At 41.9% G+C, this 10,955-nt stretch overlaps 1 protein-coding gene across 1 annotated transcript; it reads left to right on the top strand.

The window, feature by feature from the left end:
• Positions 1–624: 624 nt before the first annotated feature.
• Positions 625–1,218, top strand: LOC111889118 (peamaclein). The gene is made up of 2 exons (XM_023885262.2): positions 625–776; positions 887–1,218. Exons 1-2 carry the CDS (start codon positions 692–694, stop codon positions 1,069–1,071), a joined length of 270 nt encoding a protein of 89 aa, XP_023741030.1. The 5' UTR covers positions 625–691; the 3' UTR covers positions 1,072–1,218.
• The last annotated feature ends 9,737 nt before the right edge of the window (positions 1,219–10,955 follow it).

The raw sequence follows: 10,955 nt of genomic DNA, 5'->3' as shown, positions 1-10,955 counted from the left end.
CGCGTAAACGCGTATATAAACCAAAGCTTCATTATTGGTACCTGACGGACAGACACTAACAACAGCAACGGAGCATCATTTGACACGTGTCCATACTCGTGATGTGGTGACTCCATGATCTGTCCTTCATTTCCAATATTCAACTATGTTGTCACCCATAATAACGTACAAGTTTATAATGCATAGATATGTGGTTTTTTACTTTTTAGTACCTTCAAGACAAAAAAACCTCAACAATAATCGTTTAAGTTGATTATAACTTTAATAAAAAGATAATGGTATCAATAAAACATTTCAACATTGCTTTAATAATAAATTCTTAGAAAAACATATATACTTAAATTAAAACTACAATTTTTAATTTATCAATTAAAATTACATATTTTAATGAACTTTAATGTTTACTAAATAACAACTGTTACATAAACTATCCATAATTAGTCAGTAGATATCCCGTATATATTAACTAAGTCATTTATTAGGTGCATATTCAAAACTATATGTTATATTAAATTAAAAAAAATATTCTTTTTAACTTATATTTTTAAATAATTTCTAGTTTTATCCTTTTTACCAACCTCTTCAGCACTATAAATACCGGCTCATATTCCACAAATCACACACACAAAATCTATCACACAAAATCACCTATTTTCTCCTACTTTTTGCATTTATATTTGTAACTAAAAAGATGAAGTCATTTGTTGCAACCTTCACAATCATGGGACTTGTAATCTTGAGTTCATCTCTCCTTCAAATCACCATGGCTGATTCAAGTAAGATATGCATGGTTCCTTTTTAACTTCTTTTCAAAGCATTAATTAGATTTAGATCGATGTGTGTAACTTATCATATGCATTGGGTTTTTAAATACCAAATATTGTAGGTTTTTGTGACTCCAAGTGTGCAGTGAGATGCTCGAAAGCAGGGTTACAAGATAGATGTTTAAAGTATTGTGGGATATGTTGTGAAGAGTGTAACTGTGTGCCTTCTGGGACGTACGGACACAAAGACGAATGTCCTTGTTATAGGGACAAGAAGAACTCTAAAGGCCAGCCAAAATGCCCTTAATACCCTTATCACGGGACATGAAAATTTCTAATGAGTGGATGCCACTATTATATATTTCTTATTCATCATCATATGATCTCTATTGAATTATGTGTACTTATGAATAAAGTTTTCTATAAAAAAGAAAGATATGCATTTGTATACCCATGTTTTGAATTTAATGAGTTGGTGGATATGATGAATTTTGTATGAAAAAATAAAAGAAAAGAAATTGAGAATGATAGAAAATTACAAATTATAAAAGTAAAAGAAATCTTGAAGCATAGGGAAAAAAGACGTAAAGGTTCACATGTTTTTGTTTGGAAGGAATTATAATAAGTTAATAACAACAAATACTTACCATAAAGCGTGAAGTTTTACCCGAATATATTTACTTCCAAGGCGTGAAGGGTGTCCCATTGCTACATTTTATACGGACTATTGAAATTGACGTATGGTCCAATATTATTTTTAGTGCAAAAAATAGTATAAATTTACTTCAATCTAATATTCTTTTTCTATATCAAATTTAGCGTTATAAATATAGAGTTAATTATTGAAATGGACGGTGTTGTTTGGCAGAAATTGCAAGTTTAGTCTAAATATTCTTTTTAACACTTCGACCATCTTTATGAATTATGATATTTTTTTGTTGCGACTTTCGTTCCTTGTAACAAGGAAATGACTATGTTGCCGGGTTTTTTTTTTTTTTTTTTTTTTTTTTTTTTTTTTTTTTTCTAATTTATTTATGATTTGTTTATAATTGATAAACTAGAATATAAAATGGAATTCGGGAGTATATTACGTAATTGGATAGAATAATTAGATTTTAGGTTAAGATTTTAAGTTAATTTTTAAGTAATATGATGACCATACACTTTAACCTCACAATCTCCACATGGATTACCCCAAAATAGATTATAAAAATTACCAAGGATTTTGTCCACAACGTGTTATAGGTTTAACTTTGATGATTGTATTTGTAAATGTTAAATATTACTTTTTTTATTGGTAGATAAATACACAAAGTCGGTATTATTAATGAACTCCAACTTATACTGCTATATGAAAACTTATTATATATGACCAAAATCATAGTAGGGGAACATATAGAAAAATAAGCATGCAATGTAAAATGATTGAAATAAGAGAAGTACGATTTTTTTAAGTTAATGAACGGAAGTTCAAATAATTAAAAATGTATTATATAAGACCTGACTCATACATAGGAAACATATATAAAAATAAGTACGAAAACGTAAAAAGAAAGTTACGTAGAAACAAAAACAAACTTGAATTTATATGAAACGTACATAAAACAAGTATATTAAAAAAGATTAACGAATAAAGTTCTAAATTTACGTCGAAAAGTTGACCACATCAAATTTATACCAACACATACATAAAAATAAGTATATAAAAAGTTAATTTTTTTTAAGTTAAAGAATGAAAGTTATTAATGAAAATCAGATTATGTAGAGGTGGCAAATCGGGTCACCGTGTCGTGTTTTTGTCTGACACAACACGACACGATAATGTTTTTTGTAACACGAATACGACACGACACGATGTTGTGTTTTTTTTTAATTAACACGAAAATGAACCGATTAAAAAATTAAATACACGACACAACACGACAAAGATAACATCATAAAAAAATTAGTTTATTTAATTAATATTTAATCATACATAACACAAAAAACACGACAAACACGAAAAACACGACAAATAAATGTTAATCGTGTCGAATTTTAAACACGAACATGACACGACACGACATCGTGTTTTTTATACTTAAAACGAACACGACACAAACATGAATTCGAATTTCAGTTTCGTCCCAATTGCATTTCGTGTCGTGTATTTCTGTCGTGCCGTGTCAACAATTGTCATCCCTAAGATTATGTATACTACTACGGATAAACAGAAAAGTTTACCGAATGGAAATGTGGGTGGAAATATCCACTAACACATATTAATATATAGCTAGTTACATGCCTGTCCTGGGTTGCAGCGGGACCACTCCGTTTCATAAATTGAATTTTGATGATAAAAATTAGGTATCGTTGTATTTGTTGGTAGATAAAAAGATAATATATCGGTATTATTAACTAACTTCAATTTATGCCGTTGAATGAAAATGTATTATATGTAACCCGACTCATACATAGTTGTCATGTCCCAAAAATTATGACCAAAATTTTCATTTTTAATTTAAATAATAACATTGTTTCCAGAAAAATGAAGTCAAGAAAACCATAGGTATTAAAATACAACCGTCTCAAATATCATAGTATCACAAAATGCGGAATCGTGAAAGCTGTCGTGGAGACTGGAGAGTGTACAGTCAAACCTTCACATTGTCACGATCATTTGAAGTACCTGAAACACATTTAAATCCAAAATTGTAACCACGAAGCTTAGTGGGTTCCCCAAAATATCACATACAACACAACATAATAAACAGTTATAAATTATCAGCAACCATGAGAATATCAACAGTTCTGAGGACTATCAACAATCCTATGGGCTCACAGCAACCCTGTGGGTTATCAGCAAACCTATGAGTTATCAGCAACCCTATGGGTTATCAGCACCCTGCGGACTATCAGCAAGCCTGGACTTATTAGCAACTCAATAAACACACATAAGCAATCAATAATTAAGACTCATCTAGTCTATCATGCACCTTACTATGACATATGTAATATAGTGAGAAGTCTCGCCTCGCAAACAACATGCTATCACAATAGCTCTCTGATAGAGGATACCAGTACTACAAGACACCTAAACACAACATAAGAGTACCCTCTTAGTCTATACCCTAAAACTCTTAAGTTGAGCAAAGTCAACAACGGTCAAAAGTCAACGCTCAAGCTTGGTTACTGATCGTCACGTCGTTGACACTCGTTGGATACATTGTGGCAGCGTTAGGACAAAATAGTCGCAAAGTTGTCCATCGCCACATCGTGATGGTCCATCTGTCATGTCGTGAGAACTGTTATGGACAACTTAATGCTTTAAGCTCTTAATCCGTCCAAAAAGCTTTCTCCATCCTAAAACATTATAAAAATCATTGCTTTTTAGACATGTATTTCCAATGCATGTCTTGAGCACAAGTTAGGTCAAAATGAAGAAAAATGATATCAAATCTCATGCATGGATCTCATAACTTGATAACTTTCTAGATCTGGGACAATAGGTTACAAATGGACCCCAAGGACTCATAAAGTTGCTAAATTTATGAAACCACAACACTCTAACTACCTCAAACATGGAGGAAAAAGGACAAAAACCTAGATCTAACATGCTTGAATAGAAAAGTCAGAAACTTAAGGACTTACAAGAGTGCTAAAATAACACAAGATGATGAAGGAGAGGTTTGTTGGCTGAAACAATGCACCAAGAACACCTTCTTCTTGTAACATCCCAAAAAACCCATGCTAAATTTGTCATGTTTAAAATAATATAAAATACTTTTTAACAAAGTTACATTCAAGATAAACCATTTGTTCATAGACCATTATTAAGAAATCAGAGTTATAATGAAGACAATGTGGAATCTCGAATCATAAAATTATTGATGTGTGTGTACAGTCATGTCTTCACCGCCCGATAAGTACCTGAAAAATAGTTAATCCACAAATGTAAACACAAAGCTTAGTGACTTCCTCAAAATATCTCATATAACATAACATAATAATCAATTATAGGTTAATAGCAACCATGGGGACTATCTGAAGTTCCAGTGGGATAATATCATGCCCTATGGATTAACAGCACACCTCCTGGGTTATCAGCAACCTTAGGGACTATCAACAGTCCGATGGACATACAGAGGTCCTGGAGTTATCAGCAAATTAGTTCATATATAGTAATAATCAACATATATGATCTATTTGGTCAAATTTTACTACCATATAGGCAAGTACAATGAGAAGACTCACCTTGAAAGTAGCACCTAAACACCATAGCTCTCACCCAACAAAGTCTAATCCTACATGGCACTTAACAACAATAAAGAGTACCCTCTCAGTCTACAATCCAAAACCCTTAATTTGACCGAAAGTCATCCCATGTTTGGAACGACCCAATTTTCACGTCCAAAAATTTCGTTTTTAAAACATTACTTTAGAAAACATCACAATTAAAACATTGCTTAATTAAACCATTCACAACGAAAACCAAACTTGAAATCCATAATAGTTAAACAATCAAAATGTCAGAGTATCAATCCCAGGATAAACCCATAAATGCGGAAACAAGGAGTGTGTGTGATGAGCCGCTACCGCGCCTGCTCCTTCCCCTTGGCTGAAGAGGTACCTGAAACAACAACTGAAAAACATAAGCACAAAGCTTAGTGAGTTCCCCCATAGTACCACATACCATCCAAGCATATTACATACCACATTCAGCTAGGAGTTACGGGCCTCACCCACACTCATGAAGATACGGGCCCTGCCCACACTTCGCTAGCCGGGAGATACGGGCCTCGCCCACTTTCTACTATCTGGGAGATACGGGCCTAGCCCACACTCCACCCTCGGAGAGATACGGGCCTTGCCCACACTAAACCGCTAACCCATAACATACAAGTATCACACAGACAACAAGTACGGACAACTCTAGCATACTGGCACGTATATCATAATCGACTAAAACAAGAGATACGGGCTCGGCCCACACTCTCGTGCTAACATTTCGTCTACACGGGTCGGCCTTGGTGCCTTAGACCCGTTCCTACTGGGAGGAGAACTCACCTCGAAGTAGTTGCTAGGCTGTGTGGGAATTGACTGTCTGCTGCTGGCGCTGCTCCGGAAATCCCCCGGCTGTAATTCCCACAACATACTCAATCAAACACTGCTAACTGCCCTTTGGGTAAAATGACCATTTTACCCCTAATCATGCCCTAAGTCAAAGTCAGAGTCAACTTTCAGTTGACCCGACTCGCCGAGTTGGCTCTCCAACTCGCCGAGTCCCTACCCAATCGATTGTCCTGAATCTCGTTTCTACTCGTCGAGTTAGGCGATGACTCGATGAGTTCTCCTTCTCAACTGATACTCAAGTCCTTCATCCTACTCGTCGAGTTGTATGAACAACTCGCCGAGTTCATCTTCATCCGATGAACACTTATGCTAAGACTCGCCGATTTGTATGAACAACTCGACGAGTCTGTTCTTGATCTAAGAAGATTGCCTTGAACTCGCCGAGTCAGGGCATTGACTCGCCAAGTTCCTCCATGGATGAGTTTGGCTTCCAACTCACTGAGTCACACCCCGTGACTCATTACTCACACTCGACACAACGAAAAGGGGACAACTCGGAGACTCTCGAGCAGACTCGCCGAGTCATATGAATCGACTCGCCGAGTCGTCGCCATGCAGTCACTATATACGCGATTTTGCTCGATTCCAGTCCATGCCATTCACAGATCTGGATTCCTAGAGCATGAATGACACGTAAAGTTTCCAACTTTACGTGTAGATACTCACCAATGAGGGATTTAGGGCTCAAAATGCCTCAAAAGGGGTAGATCTAGGGTGAACAAGCAACATGGGTCCATAAAGGCAACGGATCTGAGCTCCTGGAGCTCAATCATGCCTATATCTAAAGGCCATTCAACTTATTACGAATTATATTGCACATACAAGCTTGGGGAAGGGCTCAAGAAAGACTTAATGGAGTAATAAACATAGAATCGGAGGGAAAACGGGTTATACCTCAAAGGAATCACTGAGAGAACACTAAGATGCTTGGCTTCCTTCCCTTCCTCTTGATCTATTCCACTTCCTTCTCAAATCCTTCAAGAACACACAAAAATGCTTCAACTCTCAAGGAAATAAGCTTTGAACGAGGGTTGGGAGCTCTGAGGGTGAATGGGGGCTGGATTGGGGCGAACATGAGGCTTAAATAGGGTGCAAACCACTGAAACTTAGGGTTTCATCCAATAGTGGTGACTCGCCGAGTCCGGAATATGGACTCGCCGAGTCGCCAACTTAAACATGTCCCGGGTCCCGACTCTACTCGGCGAGTCGGACCTATGACTCGCCGAGTCCAAGGCTAAAAGAAAAGAGAATACTCAAATAAGATTTACGTACCAGGAACCAGGTGCTACAAATCTCCCCCACTTATTTTAGACTTCGTCGTCGAAGTCTGCTGCTCGATCTTGAAACAGCTCGGGGTAATGCTCCATCATCTCGTCCACCGGCTCGCAAGTCCATTCTGATCCCTTGCGGTGCTGCCATTGCACCTTCACTAGCTCTACCCTCTTGTTCCTCAAATCCTTCGACTTCCTGTCGAGGATTGCGACTGGGCGCTCAATGTAATTCAGGCTGTCATCAACCTGTATATCCTCTAACGACACTATTGCTGAATCGTCCACTAGGCACTTCCGCAACTGAGAAACATGGAAAGTGTTATGGATCTGGCTGAGCTCGACTGACAGATCCAGCCTATACGCCACCTTGCCCACCCGGGCTACAACCTTGAACGGCCCAATAAACCTTGGGCCCAACTTGCCCCGCTTCCTGAATCGAATGACGCCCTTCCACGACGACACCTTCAGGAGAACCATATCCCCGACCTGGAACTCCAGGTCGGATCGGCGCTTGTCAACGTAGCTTTTCTGCCGACTCTGAGCAGTCTGAAGCCTGCTCCAAACCTGCTGGATCCTCTCGGTCGTCTTGAGCACCACTTCGGTGCTCCCTATGACTCTCTGGCCAACTTCACCCCAGCATATCGGGGTCCTGCACCTCCGTCCGTACAACATCTCAAATGGAGGACGGTCAATACTCGCGTGGTAGCTGTTGTTGTAGGAGAACTCGGCCAAGGGAAGGTAGGTATCCCAGCTACCACCGAAATCCAACACGCATGCCCGCAACATGTCCTTCAAAGTCTGGATGGTCCGCTCGCTCTGGCCATCCGTCTGCGGGTGAAAGGCAGTGCTAAAATACAAGCGAGTGCCCAACTCGTCATGAAACCTCTTCCAAAACCTGGAAGTAAAACACACATCCCTGTCCGAGATAACCGATACTGGCACCCCGTGCCGCGCCACGATCTTCCTGATATAGATGTCGGCCAATTTCTCGGCCGATATGCTCTCCTGAATCAGGATAAAGTGAGCACTCTTGGTCAATCGATCCACGATGACCCAAATCGAATCCACCCCACGCGCGGTCCTGGGAAGCTTTGTGATAAAATCCATCGTGATATCTTCCCATTTCCACAGTGGAATATCCAACGGCTGCATCTTGCCATGCGGTCTCTGATGTTCGGCCTTGACCTTCCTGCAGGTCAAGCACCGCTCGACGTACCATGCCACATCCCGCTTCATGCAGGGCCACCAATAATCTGGACGAAGGTCCCTATACATCTTCGTCGCCCCGGGATGAATAGAGAATCGGGACTTGTGCGCCTCCTCCATCAAGATCTGGCGCACACCTCCGTGATACGGCACCCACACCCTACGGTGTAGTGTCAATAGTCCTCGGCTATCATAATTGAAAGAGGAAACCTGACCCACCATACGCTCGCTCTTCTGATGTTCCTCCTTGATAGCCTCCTGTTGAGCCTCCCGAATCCGCTCCAACAGGGGAGTCACTACGGTCATCCTCATACAAATATCCCTGATCGGCGCCGCCTTACGGCTAAGCGTATCGGCCACCACGTTTGCCTTCCCCTGGTGGTAAAGGATCTCGCAATCATAATCCTTCACCACGTCCAACCACCGACGCTGCCTCATGTTCAGATTCGGCTGATCCATGAGGTATCTCAAACTCTTGTGGTCCGTGTAAATGGTACACCGAACCCCGTAGAGGTAATGTCGCCAAATCTTGAGGGCAAAAACCACCGCCCCCAACTCCAAATCATGCGTCGGGTAGTTCGCCTCGTGAGGCTTGAGCTGCCTCGAAGCGTAGGCAATGGCATGCCCCCTCTGCATCAGTACCGCGCCCATCCCTGAAATGGACGCGTCACAATAAACCACAAAATCCTCTACGCCCTCTGGCAGGGCTAAGATCGGCGCCTCGCACAATATCTGTCTCAGCGTCTCAAACGCAGCCTACTGCTCGGGTCCCCACCGAAAGACTACGACTTTCTTCGTCAACCGTGTCAGGGGTACGACTATCTTGGAGAAGTCCTGAATGAATCTCCGATAATAGCCGGCCAATCCTAGGAAACTCCGAATCTCAGATGGAGACTTCGGAACCTCCCATCTCATCACGGCCTTGACCTTGGCCGGATCGACCAGAATCCCGTTCTGGTTGACAAGGTGTCCGAGAAATTGCACCTCGCGCAACCAAAAATCACACTTGGATAACTTGGCATACAAGCTCTCCCTCCTCAGGGTCTCCAATACCTCTCGCAGATGCTCCTCATGCTCTTCCTGTGTCTTGGAATAAACCAAGATGTCATCGATAAAGACTATCACAGACCAATCCAGCATCGGTTTGCATACGCGGCTCATGAGTTCCATGAACGCGGCAGGAGCATTGGTAAGCCCAAACGGCATCACCACGAACTCATAATGGCCATAGCGCGTCCGAAACGCGGTCTTCTGCGTATCCTCCTCTCTGACCCTCATCTGATGATAACCCGAACGCAAGTCGATCTTGGAGAACCAAGATGCTCCTTGAAGCTGGTCAAAAAGATCATCAATCCTCGGGAGTAGATAACGGTTCTTCACCGTTACCTTGTTCAGCTCCCGGTAATCTATACACATCCGATGCGACCCGTACTTCTTTTTCACGAACAAAATCGGGGCTCCCCAAGGTGAACTGCTCGGACGAATAAATCCCTTGTCTAGAAGCTCCTGCAGCTGCGTAGACAACTCCTGCATCTCGGGAGGAGCCAACCGATACGGTGCCTTGGCTATCGGAGCCGCACCAGGAACGAGGTCGATCCTGAACTCCACCTGTCACTCAGGAGGTATCCCAGGAAGCTCCTCTGGGAAAACATCTGCAGAATCTCGAACCACCAGAACCTCGCTCACTGTCGCCTTACCCGCCTCCCGGGTATCCATCACATACGCGACGTACCCTGCGCATCCCTGTTGAAGATAGCGCCTAGCCCTCGCTGCTGAACATACAGTGGGTCCGCCCTGTGGCCTCTCGCCATGAATCACTAACTCTCCCCCTCCTGGGGTCCTGACTCGCACCAGCTGTTGTGCACAATCTATCACCGTCCCCATTAGGGCTCAACCAATCCATGCCTATAATCACCTTGTTCCCACGCAACAGAATGGGAACCAAGTCTACCAAGTAGCGCTCCTCAAACAAACGCAGTACGCAATCTCGAAATACCATCGATGCTCGCACTGATCGATCATCAGCAATCTCCACCTCTAAAGGGCAATCTAACTCGCCCAACGACTTAGGAAACTTCTTGCTAAGCGCAAGTGAAACAAATGATCGGGATGCACCCGAGTCGAACAACACCTGCACTGGGATGCCGTTCACATGGAACGATCCTAATGCATACATATACACACAGAACACATATCAATACCATAACATCATAAAAATAAAATAGAGGGAAAGAATCATACACAGAGCACATATCAATACCATAACATCATAAAATGCCCGGCTCCTCACCACTGGAGCCTCTGCCTTGCCCTGTCGGCCATCCGTGATCCGCAGGGTCGCTGGAGCTGGCGCCTTCACTGATGCTGAAACTGTCAACTAAGGGCAATTGGCCTTCTTGTGGCCCCTCTGGTTGCAGTGGAAACACAGCAACTCAGATGTCTGTATAGCCGCAACAGGAGTAGTACATTCCCTGCTAAAGTGCCCTGCCTTGCCGCACTTGTAGCAGCCTGCTGATCCTATCCGACATGCTCCCTCATGTGTCCTGTCGCATTTCCCGCAGCGACCCGGTCCCCCTTGGCCTTTCAGCCTCCCATCTGATCC

This window comes from Lactuca sativa, chromosome 1 (genome assembly GCF_002870075.4).
Source record: "Lactuca sativa cultivar Salinas chromosome 1, Lsat_Salinas_v11, whole genome shotgun sequence".
Taxonomy (NCBI): domain Eukaryota; kingdom Viridiplantae; phylum Streptophyta; class Magnoliopsida; order Asterales; family Asteraceae; genus Lactuca; species Lactuca sativa.
This window is presented reverse-complemented; position numbering and strand designations above follow the sequence as displayed.